At 38.2% G+C, this 19,040-nt stretch overlaps 1 protein-coding gene across 4 annotated transcripts in view; it reads right to left on the reverse strand.

The window, feature by feature from the left end:
• ANO4 (anoctamin 4) overlaps positions 1-19,040 on the reverse strand; it is a 198,186-nt gene that overhangs the window by 89,021 nt on the left and 90,125 nt on the right. For all 4 annotated transcript variants that reach the window (XM_056341686.1, XM_056341687.1, XM_056341683.1 and 1 more), the window contains exon 4: positions 16,556-16,714. In XM_056341686.1, coding sequence (XP_056197661.1) covers positions 16,556-16,714 — 159 coding nt within the window. The remainder of the gene's footprint in view (positions 1-16,555; positions 16,715-19,040) is intronic.

A 19,040-nucleotide genomic window follows, 5' to 3' on the forward strand; every position in this document is an offset into this window, starting at 1 on the left:
GCTGGTGGAAAGTGCAGTGACAGCAACACTGATAAGAAAATAGAAGTCTAATGTTGGAAATGTCACCAAGTGCCTAAAGTGATGAACTTATCTCAGCATATGAAATTTTTTAATGTATAACGAAGAGCAAAGAAAAAGGAAAGAAAATAATTCTCTGTGTTTAGGAAAATGGCTTCTCTCATATGACGCTCTAGGTCTGACAAACACACCATGGTGGCACAGAAAGCAGAGATAATGAAGAGATAGAAAGGTAAAAAAATGCAGAAAAGGTGAACACACAAAATGTCACTGTTAGGATCAAGAAGAGAAGTTAGCAACAGAAGCCAGAGTAGGATAAGGTGCATGAAGAGGAAAAATAATATCGAATTAAGAGCGTATAGGGCTTAAATTCCCTTGTCCTTTATTTTTTATAGCTATTCAGCAGGGGATAAAGTCCAGCCTGAGTAAGAAATATATGGATCGATTTGGATCCATCTATGGAAAGAAAGATCAGAACAGGACAATAAGAATAATCAAGAGTTTGGGGAAATGACCTGGAGTAAAAAATTGAAAGAGCTGGGGTGATTCAAAATACAGAAGAAAATGCTAAGCAGATAACACAGTAATACTTTAAAAATAAGTAACAATTGTTATGAATAGGAAGAAAATGAACTGCTCTCCATGTTACTTCTGGATCTGGCAAGAAATAACAGGATTAAATTGTAGCAAAAGAAATTTAGATCAGCTACCTTAAAAAAAAAAAAATAAGCTGAACAATATTGAAACATTAGAGTCTGTTGGCAAGAAAGGCTCCTGTCATTTAGGAAAAAGTTGGCCAATCGGCAGTTCTCAAGGCCCTTGGAGCTATGGAAGCGACTCCAAGCCTCTTGAGACGGATCCCCCACCCCCAGTCTCCTCTATTATGATTTGCAAGACAATCAAGCAGTTGTAAAGCATTATGCAATCAAATGTCCCTTATTTAGCACAGCTCACCTTCACTCTGCCCCAGAAGATGTGATAATACAAGATCCAGGAAAAAAAAGAGTATTTCATCCTGAGAGACAGTACAATAAGAAAAATAAGTGTAGAATGAACCAAGTACCAGAAAAAGAAAACAGGGCAATTCAGAGACCAAATACTGGAGTAACTTCCTTTTAAAAGCCAGAAATCTGGAAGAGTGGTTCTATGCTCAGTGCAAGTACACATTGCATCTGGCTGCTACAAGAAGCCATAAAGTCCAACAGTGTTCTTAGGACTGAATTAATAACTAGGGATTACATTGGCAATGGAAACTCAAAGAAACTTCCAAAGAGGGATTAGAACAATGAAGAGCAGGGCTGGGGACTGAGACCTTATTGGCATATTTTGCATAAATCCCTGGCATTCCTACTAGGGCAGAAGATCTAGAAGAGAGACACAGAGGCTTCTGAAAAAGGATGGGAGCTTCAACCTTGCCAAAAAGGCAGGGTTAAGAAGCAATCTCAAAATGCTCCACAGATCAAGTCAGTCCTGGGAGACCTGGAGCAGGAGAAGCAAGACAGACAAGACCTCCTTAGTTCCCCCAGCATGGCTGAGACAGTGGCTCAAGCAAGGAGAGCTTTAAGTTTTAAGTATGAGCTCAAAGTGGTGTTTGCTGTATTTTATTCTTTAGTTCTGGTACCTAACCTTTTGCTAAAATAAGATTTGTTTGCACATTAAACTTTTTTGGTGTTTATACTAACCTCAGGTGAGTATGAAAAGACCAAGGCATAGCACCATCCCAAAGGCAACAGATATAACTAATGTGGGTCTACAGATCCCAACTAACACCAGCCTAGGATTTCCCAGGAATTAGGATGTGGGGCTGGTAAGGATCATATGGGGGCTGACAGTGTCTAGTCTGGGATAAAAGGAGAAGCCCTATATCATGCTCCCATGTGGACGTTACTGTAATAATCTCTGGCAAGAAAGCAGCAACGAAGAGAAGGTTCCTGCCTTTAGAAAAACTAAACCCATCATCCACACACACACAGCCCCTCCTCATTTTGCTTTCACAATGCTAAAATCAATCAATCAATAAAGAGCTATCGGATAAAAATTCAAGGTGAATCAGGCAAAAATGGTACTTAAAGTATAAGTTTCTCCAAACCCATCCAATTTCCTTCACAGATAATTTTAGGTTATTTTAAACAGTATTGCTATGCAGCACTTACTTTGGAATATACTATTATTTCACTTAAAATAAATTGCTGAGATCTTCAGGCTCTATAGGCTTCAAGATCAAAATTAAGCAGTTAAGGACATTAGAAACATGTATTACCTTTGTTGAAGACATACACTTAATTCAATTTACAAGAAGCAGGTAGTCAAGAGTAATACAATGAAACAGATCAACCCTTTTGGATATTGATAATACCCACATATTGTAATGACAGTGCTCCAGGGCTTTACTGTTAGAGTTAGGGAGAATGTCTGTCAGGCATTTAGAGAGGTGCATTATGCACTTTGTAAAAAACAAAAAATTCTAGGTATTCAAGAAAACCTGAAACATATTCATTCATGTTCCCGCTGCAGATCTTTAGGATATGACTGTGATAATCTCTGAACGCAGGAAAAGAAATGTAAGTGCAAGTAATCCACTCATTTCCATGTATACCCTGATGAGATCTGAACCAAATTGTGGGCCTGGCAATGTGTTCCAGGCTGCTGATCTAATTTTACTTTCCTGTAGTCACAGGAAGTAAAATGCCTGTCCGGTGAATCTGACTCCAAAGGCTGCTGTCAGCTCATTTCTGCATCAGAAATCTAGTAATGAGTTTAGGAAATAAGGTTTTATTTTTTGTTACACAGTATCTGGCAGAAAATATCCTTGACTATGAAATAAATGTAGTCTATGAAATAAATTAAAAACAGAATCAGGAAATAAACCCCTTTGCTAGCTAGCCATAGTCAGTCCTAGATGAACATTTCAGTGATAAGCTGTGAGGACATTTAAGACAGAAACACATTTTGTTTCAACACCAAACTGAATAAATTGTATGAAAATGGAGTAAATTGAACAAGATTTCTAAAAATTTGTAGGTAAATACATGAAAAAATTCTATTTGATTTAAGCTTAAATATTGTCCATACAAAAGAGCACGCATTGGTGTATTACTGGATTATATAATCACTTCTAAACATTTTCTCTTCCTTTTTGTTTTCTCTTTTGTAAAGCTAAGCCTTTCTTATCAACTAGTATGGCATTTTAATACCAGGCATTTAATTTTTAATCTGTTTAAATGAAATGTCTTCACATTTTAAAAACGTTTCCCTCTTTCCTCAGCTAAAACAGTTTCCTGAGTCTAATCTATATAAATGACTATTCATTCCTTGTCTTTCTCCTTCCCTGCCTTCTGTTAATCGTACTCCATAAATACAAAAGATTTGTTTCAAGATGTTAAGGACTTCTGTTGTATTTCTAAAGAGATGTTACACTCGGATTTTTATAGGGGGAGTTATACAGAGTTATACAGTGAGAAAGCATCTTATCTGCTGTGATTTAATGTGGATATGTCTCCACATCCTGATACTAGCTTCCTCAGTGCTTTCTGACCATCATCCTTCTCCCTCTCTTTCCCCAAACTCTAATGCGCTCACCTTCCCCATATCATTTTTAGATTGTGCCTTTTGGCTGTAATGCATTAGTAAGATACATGAATTCTGTTTCCTTTCACAACATAGACAAAAACCAGGCCACGATGGAAATGTAAATTTTGTCATGGCAAGAACTCATCAAATCAGAGTCAAAACAGCAAAGAACAGAAGATGTCAAGTAATGGAAAATCTGTAGAAGCATTAATCTATTCCATAGCTTGGGGGTTTTAGAATTGAACTTTAAAATTTTCACACAATTCTGTTAGTTGTTTGCTTTACACTCCTTCAGTATTAGGGTTGATCCTGCAATCCACAGATCTACTCATGTAAGTCCATAGATGTCACTTGAGCATAGAACAAACAAAACTGCTTGTCTTCAGTAGTATATAGGTGTGGTGTGTGCCATGTATCTGACCCAGTTTCCCCTGCTGGACACTGACAGACTGCTATATTTGTATGAAAACACTGGCACTATCATGGCTCTGAGCCCACTGACCCTGAGAAGCTGTCTGAAAGCTTATTCCCAAGGAGCAGACATCACAGGTGTGATTCAGGGCAACTATGTTTAGATGTCTGAAGTGTAGAGGAACAGGCACCTTCAGGGTACAATTAATTTGTTCTATTTTCCTCAGGCTGAGAAGAACTACTGCCCAGAAGCGCTTGTTCCTCCCCAGCCAGATATCTATATTATAAACAGCTACAGTCAATAAAATGGTTCTTTTCCCTCTTGGAGCTCTGCAGCACAGCCAGCCTCTTTTCCCTGGACTCCTGTCACCTTCCTCACGACTCACCCCAACTTCTGCTGTAGCGTAGACACATTACTTCCTACAACTGCACCTTCATGGATAGCTCTAGTTCGCTGCTTAGCTGTCTGGGACACATCACAGTGACAGTAAGTGATTCAGAACATTTTACAAGGTCTTGGCTGCCACCAATTTCCCCCATCCCCCCATCCCACCTTATTCATTCTACCCCCAGAGAACACATAGGGAAATACAGATCTGTAAGTAACAAAGACTCCCACTAGTGTCCTCTGGACTTTAAAAGGCCTTTTGATTTTGGGCAGTACTTTCTTTATTTCATTACTTGAATTCTTTCCTGTGAACTTCTGAAGCTAATGATAAAATCCATAAATTTGCACAAGACTGTTGACCTGGGATGTTCTATGTACCCCACCTTCCACTCAAGTGTTGTTTCAGGACTTTTGTTTAAATCCAATCCTGTCTCAGAAAACCACAGTTTCCAATAACAATAGCACTCATAGTACAAAATCAAGAACTCTGGAGATGAGGGACCAGGCTGTAATCTGCACTGAAATAACAGATACAGAAATAAAAAAAAAAAAAAAAAAAAGCGCCATGGCCATCCTGACCTGGCATTGGTGACAGTTCTGCTTCAGGAAGATGACTTTCAGAAGTGCCTTGCCGCCAGCACTTCTGTGGTGGTAGGAAGCCTGAGCTTCTCCAGATTCCTCAGAAAATGAGGTCGCAGGCCAGATTGTTAATTTATAAGGCACAGAAAGGCACAGAAGTCTAGGTATGGAAAGACACATTCTGAGTGGAGAAGAGCATACAAAGAGCAGTGCAGTAAAACTCTGAGTTACGGGAATTAGTGGAGGTTAGGCTAACCCATATGAAAACTGAGTATAACATGTGCCTTTCATTTAAGATAAATATAAAAAGCAGCTGGGCTCCTTTATGGACTGGAAAGATTAAAAAAAAATCCCAAACATAAAAAATGAATATATGTATTGACCTGGAAAAAGGCACATGAAAGTCGTAAGCGACACTGTTGATCTCACAGCTGACCCTGTTTTGAGCAGGAGGTAGGAATACAAACATCCTGAGGTCTTTTCCAACACAAATTATCCTATGATTCTATAAAAGGGCAAGGAAAGAGCCAGTCCTCTGGAGCAGCCAAAAGCACTTTCTGATTTACTAAAAAACTTAGATATGGTGATTTCACTACCTCTACCTACCTAATCAACACGCATACGCTGGAAGGAGAAAAAACCTAAAAAAATTAACCTGGTGAAGAAAATGATCTTAAGAAAAACCTTTATAGAGACACCCTTTTTGTTTTGAGTTGGTTGACAAGTGCTCAGTATTATAAGCAAATAAAGTATCTTTCATGTGATTCATCCTGTCTCCACTTTACAAATTCCTTTTTAACAAACTCGATTGCAACAACAACAAGAAAATAATCTTGCTTTTCACTCTAGTCAAAATAACGTAAAGGATCCTGAACTGGAGCATGCTTGGTGTTACTTGGTGAAGGGGCTTTCAGATCTAATCAATCAGTACACTCAAGAAGAGTAACTCCAGAGGTGCTAAATCTTCTTCAAGCCATCAAATAGAGGTCTATATCCAAAATTATCTTATATGCCTATGCTACAAACAAGTCAGCAAAAGTGATGCTTGTAAACATATCTGAATAGCTTTCTTCTAAAAATGGATAACTTATTCATAGCTTCTATTTTAAAGAAATGAAAAATTAGATTACAGAACTTTATTTTTATTGATGTTTGCTAATTTAATAAATCAGATTTGCATGATTAGTGGAATCATGAGAATGTTGTGTCTCATTTAAATAGCCATTTTAAAAGGAATGACCTGAATAAAAGAGTTTCTAGTAGATTGATTAAAAGACTTTATGCAATTTTCCTCAAGCACACAAAAAAACAAAAGAGAATGTTAAAAGTGGAGAAAAATATATTCATTGGAATTTAGCAAGTACCAGTTAAGCAAATAAACTTGCTGATACACTTCTTTCAAAAATTTCTGCTTCTGAAACTAAGCCAATTAAACTAAAAATGTGTAAAGAATGCACTAAAATTAGATGGATGGGTTGTAACAGCTTATTATGAGAGATAATTTTCCAACCAATTTAATTTAAAAACCTATCTAATAACTAAATACAAACCCTTACATTTCTACATGAAGAAATTGTGCAAACTCAATGTTAGATATGTTATTACAGACACAAAAAGGTATAGGAAAAATGGATAATTCTACTCTTTATGTATAGAAGTATGTGACTGAAAATCCCCAAATATTCTACTGTTATTACTAGCCTACAATGGCAGTTTTTCAAAACATGACATATATAAGCTAACCTAAAAGAAGGTCAAATAAACACATCAGAAACTAAGAGGAAATGTCTCAAATCTACCAGTCATGAAAAACAACATGAGTTTTGCATATTGCAAGAGAAAGTATAGACTTATGGTTTCTAGATTTACATGTCTCCATTTTGCTCTTCTACTACATTTTCGCTGTGGAGGTTTTCTTTTTTTTATTAAAAGTTTTGAATTTAAAAAAGATATAAGAAATGGTTGTTAAAAAAAGTAAGCACAAAGTTCTTATGTTAGAGCTTGACAGTGAAGACTTCAGAAAGGGGAATCAATCTTATTTGTTATAAATGGAAAGATCTATTTGAGTCTATTAACAGAAACAGCAACAACCTGTATCTAAGTAGTAAGTACAGTACCATGAAGACCTCCAAGAGGAAAGAAAAGGGCCTTTACACTGTTTTGCCTAAAAGGCACTTTTAGAGATTCGTTTAAAAGCTTTCATATAAGAATACAAATTATATTTGTGCACAGAAGAGTTTGTAAACTAGATAAGACTTTGAACAGGGGGACATGACTAACTGGCTGACAGAGGTTTCAGTCAATGTGGCTATCTCAGGAGCATTTTTCCCTCAGGTCAAGCTTTATTAAATTTCATTTACAACATCACTTCATTACCACTCAAACAGCAAGAAACAAATATGTAAATATGCAGTGGATAATGCCCATTTAATTTGAGCCCAGAGAGCCATAAACTGAAACGTCTTTTCCAATAGAGTCTGAGCACTGAGGTAATTTGTCTAGCTCTATTTGTGAGGCTCTTACCACAATTAAAACACAGTTAATCCAAGGCACACAGTGCCAATGCTCCACTAGCTCCAGGAAGTAATCATACGATGAGAGGGCCTGGAGACATTGTGCCAAGAGTGGGTAAAGAAAGGGAATTGTCCTTTCCAGATTCATGCTTCCCTCCTGGGACTACCCACTTCATGCTGCAGGGAAGATGCAAATGTCCCCTAGACCAAGAAGGCACTGCAGCCATTTCAAACGGTAACTATTTGTTTCAGAAGCACAGTGCTGTAAATACAATGCCATCTTTTCAAAACAAGTTCAACACCAAAATCATTAACATGAAATGAAGACATAAAACACACTGCTGGTGTTCTTATATACTCTGTCTTTCTCTTCCCTACAGACAACTCTATATTTCTCCTTATTAGGCCGGTACTATCAAGGAGTGTTTTAGCAAACCGGTCATGTCACCTTTGGGCAATGAAAACTCTCACTGTGCATTAAGTGATTGTAGCCTTGTGCATTATGTTTATTCCTGATGTCACTTGAAGGCAAACATTTCAAAAATAATTGCAGTTTAAGACTAATTATTTTAAAGGAAAAGGTGACTTTGGACGTATAGGGGAGAGCTCATATGTAACCTTCATTTTTTTTTTTTTTTCATCTATTGCCTGTTTTTTCCTGTGAGGCTGGTATCCTACAAAAGGTTTTTGACATTCTGAATTATGAAGACTGGTGACAGAAAACTCTTTGACAAAAAAGTCCTTGTCAATATTCTTGAAGGAAAAGAAGTATCTCAAGTGCCTTTTTGTCGTTTTTCAGTTATCTACAGTTTTTCTGTATTGCCTCCACACTCCATGAAAAAGCCATACTTTTTTTCAAATGTAGATCAATTTTTCAGCAACAGTTCTGTTAAAGGCTGGGACTTGTCAACTCAGAAACATTCATTTCTAGGCTCCCTCAGACAATCAAGAACGTTACTTTTACAATCTGCACGCTGAAATTTGAGTCCAGATTCTATCCATCCAGACTTCCATGCACCTCCTCAAATTTCTCTTCTAAATTGCCACTGTGCTGTACAGTGAACATAGTATGTAAAATGTAAAACACTTTCCCTCAGAAGCGCAGACAGCTGGAAAATCCTCCACTGTTTGGTGACAATGCTTTTTGGTACAGAGCGCTCTGGAAAAGGACATTGTTCTGTTCTTACCTATTCTGTAAAACCCTGCTGAAAAGACTCTACGTGCAAGGTGCATTAAAGAACTAACAACAAATCTTTGGAAGACCTGCCTGTTTTTAACTTGCTCTGACTGAATTTGGATGAAATGAACAGCCCAATGTTTTAAATTAAATAGCTGGAAGCACTTTCACTTATAATGCATGCAGTGGGCTTGCATTTCAGTCTGGTTCTCTTTCTGCAGGCATAGTTTATGTCACTTTGATGTCTCCATCCATGATTTGTGGATGCAATCAGACACAGTGCTTAAACATTAAATAACAAACTGCACCTGCTAATAATGGGATATTATGCTGTTTGTGAAACCACAGCTCCTTCAGGCTGCATAATTTGTACTGTAAGTTCATTAGCTGTAGATATTTACATATTGAATAATAGGATCAGAAAAGTGAGAGACTGAAACAACTTACTAGAGTGCATGAAAGCTACTGAATGCTTGATATTAGCTACAGTAGTAGATTAACACTGAGCTACATCTGTGGTGGGTTGAACCTGGCTGGATGCCAGGTGTCCACCAAAGCCGCTCTATCACTCCCCTCCTCAGCTGGACAGGGGAGAGAAAATACAATGAAAGGCTCATGGGTCAGGATGAGGACAGGGATAAATCACTCGCCAATTACTGTCATGGGCAAAACAGACTTAACTTGGAGGAATTAATTTAATTTCTTATCAATGAAATCAGAGTAGGGTAATGAGAAATAAAACCAAATCTTAAAAAGACCTTCCCTCCATCCCTCCCTTCTTCCTGGGCTCAGCTTTACTCCTGATTTTCTCTACCTCCTCCTCCCAAGCTGCACAGGGGGATGGGGAATGGGGGCTGTGTTCATTTCATCATATGTCTTTGCCACTCCTTCCTCCCCACACTCTTCCCCTGCTCCAGCATGGGGTCCCTCCCATGGGAGACAGTCTTCCATGAACTTCTTCAACATGAGTCCTTCCCACAGGCTGCACCTCTTGACAAACTGCTGCAGTTGGGGTCCCTTCCACAGGGTGTAGTCCTTCAGGAACGGACTGCTCCAGTGTGGACCCCCACTGGTTCACTAGTCCTGCCTGCTCCAGCATGGGCTCCTCTCTCCACAGGTCCTGCCAGGAGCCTGCTCCAGTGCAGGCTTTCCACAGCATTGGAGCCTCCTTTGTGTATGTTCGCCTGCTCCAGCGTGGGGTCCTCCATGGGCTGCAGGTGGATATCTGCTCCACTGTAGACCTCCATGTGTTGTAGGACAGCCTGCCTCAGTATGGTCTTCATGACAGGCTGCAGGGAATCTCTGCTCGGGCACCTGGAGCACCTCCTCCTTGCCTCCTTCTTCACTGACCTTGGTGTCTACTAAGTTCTTTCTCTTACATGCTCTCAGACCTCTCTTCTGGTTGCCATTCCACAGAAGTGTTTTTGCCTTTCTTAAATATATTATCACAGAAATGCTACCACCATTGCTTATAGGCTTGTCCTTGGCCAGCAGTGGGTTCATCTTAGAGCCATCTGGCATTGGCTCTCTCAGACACAGGGGAAGCTTCTAGCAGCTTCTGACAGAAGCGAGTCCTGTAGCCTCCCTGCTACCAAAATCTTACCATGCAAACCCAATGCAATGTCTGATCTTCTCCACAGACCAAGAGGGCCTAGTTTTGTGCAAATGCTGGTTCGTCCTAAAGAGAAGTCTGTTAGCCATAGACAGCATCCTCCTTGTGGCCTGGCCTACTATACCTGCACAGTATGGATGATCATCACACACAGAGCTGTCCTGGAGCTTCCTAGCACATATCTCACATAGTGCATGCTCACAGATATCTTTGTCTCTGTAAAAAAAGCTCAGAGGGCAGCAGATGCAATTTTCATGGTGGAAGCTTTCCCTAGCCACCCTTTCTCTAGCAAGTAACGTTTTTTGGTATGTGCAGAGTAAGCTTAACTTGACAGGGAAAGGATATGAGCACCAAAGGGAAACTAGCAGCCAGGAGAAGATTTCCCAGCTGACCTGGAGCTTGCTTCTGGCCACCCCACAAATTCTCCTGGCAAGCTGCAAATAGTTAGCTGGCCATAGGCTGAGTGTTCTGTTATAAACTGTATACCTGGTTGGTTAAATTAATATTGATATCAGCAACAAATTACAAACAACTTATTTTTCTTTCAATAATTGAATAAACTGAAGTCATAACTGAAAAAGAAACTTCAGAGTCAACTCCAAAGGCACTGAGATTTTTATGTGCACTGCTTCTCAGAGAACCAAATTACATAAGCTAAGTTTATAAAACACCTTTCCTCACTCAGATCTGCAAACATCACTTGGGGTCTGGAAGTCAGCTTAATTCTTTTCTGCCTATGAATCACAATCAGCAATAAAGTTTATGTAACGGGAGTCTCATGAACAATTGCAGTGATGATGCACAAACTAGAAAAAAGCAGATCAGTCTTACATAACTGTTTTGGCTTTGCAGCACTAACAAGTAGATGTCATTTTTGCCAGAAAGAAAGATGATAATATTTGACTATGCTCAGGAGCAATAGCTGTAGATTATAACATCTCTTCCACAACATCACTTTCTGAGCACAAATGTATTTAAAATTTCAGTCTTTGAAGCTGGGTTTTTTCATATTCTTTCTTTATTTCTTTTACCTTACTTTAACATGGTCATAAGTCTATTTTGGTTTTACGCTCAGGGATGAGTCAAGAGTCACAGAGATACTATATTGTGTGCTTTTTCTGTCATCTGTAATTTCTCTCAGCATTCATCATTTTAAACCAGGCTCCAAGTTGCTGCTAAATATAAGTCTCTTACTGAATACATGTTTCTAGCCTCTGAACTCCTGTCCCCTAAGTGCAAAGATACAGCCACATTAAGAGAAACTGCTTCATATAACTCCTGCTACCTCGCCATGAACCTATCTACATCTGTTTGCAAACTTGAAAAGTCATGAAATAGTAGTATCCTGTAATTATATTGCACCAACTACTGAAAAAGATCTCTAAACATAACTTTTAGTCTCAGATTAACATAACTTTCAGATTCAGATTATACCTGCTAGTAGATACTTGTTCACAGAACAAAAGTGAAGCTTGTACTGTGCTTTTCTTCCCTGTCTTTTTGGTTTTCTCCAGAGAACACATATTATATATTTCTACTGCCTATTGTATACACCAGCTGCATATTGGCTGCCAGATGTCCCAGAAATGTCAGCTGCTGCTTGAGCAGGGAGTAAATGCAGTTAGAGATGCCCTGGTGACAGCTTGACACTTATGGTGGCAATGTTTAAAGTTTTAATTGGGCAGCACACAATTTGGATTGTTCCTGAAAACCGGACCGTTACACCATAGTAACATCTTTTATCTGGGAGATGCAAAGATCAATATGTGGGCAGATGCCAAATGGATTGATAGCTTTTTCTAAAATATCTGAAACTAGTTCTTGAAACACATTCCACATCCAGTAGCTGTGAGGAGACTTCCTTTTTAAGGCAGTAAGGAATGCTTTTGCTTTAAAGCAGTTCATTGCTTTTATACTGAAACATTACTATACATAAATATGCAAAATATATAAAATAAAGGACCTGAAGACTACTTTCACTACTTATGTGATTAGTTGCCCTTTACTACATCTATCTATCAATTACTAATGGCACGTCAATTGTCTTTTCAAATAAACTGTATCTAATCAACTTACAAATTATAAACTTTGGACACAAAATACATCAAGTACATTTAGTAGCAGAGCTATTCTGTATGAATTACTTTAGTGCAGTCATAAGAAGCAAAAAAACTCCCCCAAACACGCAAAGTTCAGACTAAATTTAGTCTTTTCCTAGGGCTACATGACCAGATCCTACCCAACATCACATTCATTCTGGATACACAGTATTTTCTTAAATCTAAGATAACATCTTTCTTTTTTACAAATTACAAATCCAAGGGTGGTCTATGTTCATCTGAAATAGATATCTTTGAACTACCTTGCCTGTATCCTACATTTGCCTTTCATTATAGTCCATCTTAAATAGGTTGCAAATCAACAAGGTAGCTGCTCCACGCTAGCTACCTCTGTGCATGTTTATTGGGTAGTATAATTTAAAGTACTTTACTGAAAGATGTCTGTAATACTGTATCCATGTACCAGTATAGTGCAGTTACTGTTCTGTACAGTACAGCAGCTTAGGTCTACTTGATCATCTAGGACAGGGATTAAAGTACATTAATTGAAGCTGCAGGCATAATTTGGGATAAGGGAACTTAGCTGGATTTTAGCCAAGAGGTTAAATTTATAAATCTTTATTCTTGTGAAAAATAACATAGGCCCAATGCAATGCTGACTTCATTCTTTCTTGAAAAGATAGGTTTTCCAGAAAAATGCTGGTTTTTTACTGTCCCAGAGGGATGAACTATATTTTGAATGACAGACATTATCAGCATTTTCCCTTTACATAAAAGTGATCATAAGTTATTTTTTTATGAGTGTCAGTGGGCTGATCTTAGTCTCAGGTTTGCCTTGTATTTGGATAAATACGCAACGTACCCTCAGAATGTGGACAGTAATATCCTGCCTCCTGTTAACCATTTGCCAGTCAACTTTGGAAGGTATAATGTAACATTTACAGAAGGTATGAGTGCCTACAAACTGGCAATGCTCGTAGTACCTCATCTCTGATAAGAACTTGCTCCATTTGAAGACTGCCCTCTCCATTTTACCCAATACTTAAGTCTGTTTCAAAGAATATTAAAAAATGAAAACAGTAGGATCATCAATAATCTCAGAGCCAGATAATCATAGTTCTCTCACTTGTGAGACATTGTAAAAAAAGGATAAATCAATATTGGAAATTTTATATCTGGATGAAAAGAAAATAAAGTCTCCTTTCCTGGAATGACCTATATTTCCAATTAACTCACCTAGAGGTTCTATGCATATGATCATGTCTTGGACGTGATCCATGTTGGACTGGGACAACACAGTCATCCTATCTAGACCCAATATCCACTGAAAAGCAGGGAGAAAGGTTAGAAAATTGTTTATGCTGTTCCACTCAATTATCATTCATTCTTAGAGCTCTGTTTTCCATACCTTCACTAAGTCAATAATCTGTTTCTTGGTCTGGGATCCCCTTGTCGTTTACTACTGGATATACAGAGCATCAAATCAGGCAAAACTTCCATGGGAGAGTGGTACGGTATAGCTGAAGAATGTGAGTGTAAATTCATTGGGGAATATCTGCAAAATGTTATCACCTTTTTCTAGAGTCAGAAACATATACCTGCTCAGACCTTTCTCAGCTACATGTTCTTTACATTGTGCCTGAAGTTATCTCAACATTTTCAGATTCATTTCAGATTCAGTTTCTCATCTCATGCTGTTAAGTGAACACTTCGCTTCCTGCACTCATCAATTCCTAGGTATTTTGCTGTGCAACACTTGTCAGCAAGCCACTGCAATTCATTTTTTGCTCTGAAGTGTTACTGAGGAATATGTTTTTGAAATTGCGGTGTGAACAGCTCTGAAAGTTTTCCTCTCTGTTACTGATTTCAATTAAAAAGGCAGGACTAACACAATCAAATGTCAATATATGAACAGCCAGAAGTCAAAGGAGAATAAACCAACAACCACACAAATTCACAGAAGGCAAAAATTTTCTTTCAGACCAGCAGTTACAGCCTGTTGCCTCTGTATAAGTTTTGTGGCCAAAGCCACAGATAATTCTCTCATTTTATCTGGGAGAAACTTTTTCCAGTGGAAGCAATATATTATATATGAACAACTAGAAAACAGACCTGCTGTTGAAATCTTCCAGAACTGAAACTTAGAAAGATGCATAGTCTTACCAAAAAAAGAAGTAAAAATACTGAGAAATCATCTAGGCATTAACTGATTACACCATTTAGTTTAAACCTAAGTGTTAAGCAGCACAGTTGTTACTCTGTGGGGATGGGGAGGGAAGTGTACCAAGAATATTCTTATTTCTTTCAGGATTATGATTCAATTTGGAAACTAACATGATCATAAGATATACATGCTAGGGTTTAATTTTAGGTCAGAGTCATATGTTAAAAAATATTACTACCCTAGATTTTGAAAACATTAGCCTGAGTCATGTAACATAACCTCATTTTGATCATTCTGAGTTTAGAAAATGTACAATTACTGATGCTGACAAGAAGTCACACCAAGGCCAAATGAGATTAATAAGGAATAAAACTTCATGTCAGTAGCATAATAGAAACTTAAATGAATAATCAAGTGGACAGAACAATCTCGCAGCCTTGGCAGCAAAGTACAAATAAATGGGCTTGAAAACCACAAGAAAGCTTTACAGAAAGCAGTTAAATCATCAATTTGAAGAAGTTTTATGTGCAGAATGTCGCAATAAGTTTCATAATACTTAAAATATAAAGTAACTTCATAGCTTTCACTGCTGACCTTAGCACAGCAAAAAAATCTGTAAAAATCACAAAGTAGGAAAAGATTGGTTTGAAACCATTGGGCAGGTGTATCAATAGGAAGGATTCATTCCACATTCATTTTCTACACTGCCCAAATTTCAGGGACTTCTTCAGCCTCTCTCCTGGCAGATAGCAGGGCAGAATTCTAGGAAGTGAACAGATGCAGCAACAATCTTGTATTCTTGGATGTTTGGTTACAACTCCTTCAGACAGTGGTACATTTATGGGAGACATGTAATGAACAACGGCTGCCATTGAAAACATGTTTCAACTACAGCAGCACTAAAGACGCTAACTTCCAGGTTATGTGAAGGAACAGTTTATGGTAAGGGGTTAATGTCACCAGTGATGTGCTTTTACAAACTTACATCCACCAGTACCCATGTTCTTTCAAAACCGTTTAAAGAGAGGAAACATTTTCATTATTCTGGAGAGAAACAGCTTCCATTTTTTCCTCCCCAGAGTTCTCCAAAGCGTGCCTTTCAAGTACATGGCAGAATATCTACACATGTACCAGGAATTCAGTGAAAGAAAAGGAGATAATGTACAGCACCTACATAATTGACCAAAGCCTATAACCTGAAAATTCCTCTACTGTTTCCATCAGCGGCAGCATGACAATGCATGTTAGCATGAGATGATCAAGCACAAGTAAAGCTAAATAATCATCAATACCTATTCTGTACAGAAGTGAGAATTAAGCCCTATTTAAGCACACTTAGGAAGGTTTAAGAAAAAACATGGTCTAGGCAAAAGAAAGATAGTCTCTGTAAGCCTTTTTCCTACTACCTATCACACCAATGCATTTTTAGACTCTTTACATTCCGTTTTACACTTTTTCTCAGAAAAGATTTACTGGTTAGAGCACATTGTGTTGGAAATAACATTGATATAAACAATTCACGTGTACTGCCCAATTATTTCAATGTTCAGGATTAAGACAGAAGGAGAGACTTTAAGCTGTTTTCAAAATACCAAAAAACCGCTCAAGTCTCTATGCCTAAGCTTACAGGAAAAGGAAGGCGGGTACCTAGTTAGGTCTCTGGAAAGAGCACCAAGAGCCTCAGCAGAGTGGAGCAGGTAGCTAAAAGGAAACATAGGTGCAGAAAGGTGGATTTCACTCAGTAGAATTTAGGCCATCTAAACCCAGCACTTTTTTTCTCTATTGCACAGCACAGTGGATGAAATTCTGTGGCCTACTTGTGCAAAAGGTTGAAAAGGATGACTTTAATAGCTTGTTTTGGTCTTCAGTTCATGTGTCTGATTTTCCTTTAGGCTACACTTTCCCCCTGCTCTGGCAATAAATAGCCTATATTTAGGAATGCTTAAAAGCATTTTCCCACTGCTACAACAGAGTAAGGGGATTTCAAGAGTAAACAAATCTCATACCCTCAGGCTCTACACAGCTTTAAATGTTGTAATTTTTTTTCAAGGAAGGTCTCTTACCTCTTTTTCCATTTGAAGTCCTTCGGCTCTGATATTTCTCTCAAATACTTCCCTTTTTTCTGTCTGTGGATTGGATTTTCTATACACCAGAATGTAGTCAATCCGACATTTTCCATCTCTAAAATATAGTCCATTGGTTTTGTTCTTATCAGGTACTTCCTGTAAAGAGAAAATCAACATTTCAGTAACGATAGTTTGCCTTGATAAACGTTTCGTTGCTGTTGGCATCATCAGTTTTCAGTAATACCCAACAGGAAAGATAAGGAATTGGAACAAGCTGTTCAAGTTTTTAGGTGCTTTACATACAGTGCCTCTGAGGTCATCTGAAAGCAGTACAGACTTCCCCACCTCAAAACCAGGAGGTCTCCTTAGACAGATGGTCATATAGCCATGGGATAGGAGAGAATAGAGAACACAAGCCAACCTTCCTCCCCCGTTGCCCTCCCTAAAATTAGGAATACCTTCTTACATATAAAACAAAGCAGAGAATAGTATTAATGAAGCATAAATTTAAAATTAAGAACTTAGTATGGTAGAATGTCTTTGTGCATGTGAAAAGAATAAACAAGGAAGTAAGCATTTACTGCAGTGAGAAACACTAAAACATCGTGCTCATTGCTTTGTGATGGCTCTAGTACCTCTACCTCATAGGACAGAGACAACAATACGAAGGTCCTGTACCTACCACACTACACCTCATCAGATTAACTACAGAATATTTTTTGATTAAGGAATAGCTGAAGAAACCCACTGGATTTATTAGAAAATAATTCCTGGTGTTTCATCTAGCAGTACATAAATGCAATAAATACTGTTTCTTGGATATTTCCTGCAAAGAATGTGTGTGTTCAAACATTTGCTCTGACAGAAAGAAACAACTTGATTTCACTGTTAATAAAAGGTCAGGCAGGTCCCTCTCCTGAAATGTAAATACCAAACTGCTGGCCTTTTTCCAGAAATTCAGGAGATGAAACCCTCTACAGATCTGCCTCACAATTTAGCACTACTTCCACATAATCCAGGTCTGTCCAGGCGTTAAGCTTTCACTTTCAGAGATGTTGAAATTGTGTGGCAGTTTGCAGGTTGGACTGTTTCATACAAAAAAATGTACACTGTGAATGATGTATGGGAACAAACAGCACTCACTCATAGCAGTATAATGGACAGAGACCTTCAGGGACCTCAAGATCAGTCCAGCTCCAAGCTACAGCAAGGGTTAGGCTAATTTCTCTGTGTTTTTCCAGAATTTGCTCACGCATTCCTGCCAGAAATAACCATGCCCTGTAGCACATGATCAAATCTCTGAAAAAAAATAGTATTTTGCCTTTCACATCTGGCAAAAGTAGGGAATTTTCAAAATACTTTCTCCATAGGAGAACTGCTTCTGAATTTAAATTGCAAAAAATGAATGTAGTAATAGGAAAAAATGACTCTTACAGAAAAAAACCCTAACCAATATTCCCATTCAAAGATTTTAGCGTAAGCTATCTTCCTGATTCTCAGCAGGCATTTTGATTCAATGGAAAAACCAATGAAAGGATCATAAACGTTCCATCTCCTTGGTACATCCAGTTTACTGAACGCAGAAAGGGAAAATTTTCTAAGATTCTTTTATTCCAGTTCCTGACTCCTGACACAGCCTAATGCAGACTTGATATAACGGAACTATTCTTTGAACTGAACAAGAAGGCAAGAAGATTTAAGCCCTAAGGAAATAAGAGTAACAAACCATTTATATCTATACTGCATATCATTCTGACAAATGATATTACCAAGATATCAGAATATTAAATATGAAGACAGCTCAAGAAGCACAAGAAGGTTTTTTCCCCATAAAAAAATCTACATTGAGAAGATGTAAAGAAAACCCAAAAGGGTATTTAAGGTTATTTAAATAAAGGAAGGGTGCAATAGAATATTTAGAGACAGTGGGCCAGGTTGGTCGTCCAGTTCTGATTTCTAAGCCTCCTGGCGAGCCATCCTTCCTGTTCTGTAGGTCCCAGAGTCTCTACATGTATTTTAGCAAGAAAAGTGCTGTAATAGGAAAGGATTTGTAGATCAAAACAATTTGTGCTGGGCATCTGCTGTCCACACTATGTAGGCTTGAGGGCTTACTTTGGGCCTACTCTAACCTGGTCCAGGAGACTCATTGGAGTACATCTCATGATTTATTTATGAAGGAATCCACATTTAAAACCCAACACTACTCTGGAATGCAAACAAAGCATGCGTAGGGGCAATCAAGAGATTCACTTGAAATGTATATTCCTGATCTGAACTAAAACATTAGCACAGACCCATCCATAGACTACTACAAGGAATGTGTCTTTCTCATCATGCAGTAGTGACGCCACCGGAAAAATAGATTTGCCCTTTATGCTTCCTACGTTTCATCTTTCTCTGAAGAAAATTGGTTTGCCCTACACTGACTCATCAGTGCATGTAGAACCTTATATTAAAGAGCATCTATGAGATTTAGCCAAGT

This window comes from Falco biarmicus, chromosome 5 (genome assembly GCF_023638135.1).
Source record: "Falco biarmicus isolate bFalBia1 chromosome 5, bFalBia1.pri, whole genome shotgun sequence".
NCBI lineage: Eukaryota > Metazoa > Chordata > Aves > Falconiformes > Falconidae > Falco > Falco biarmicus.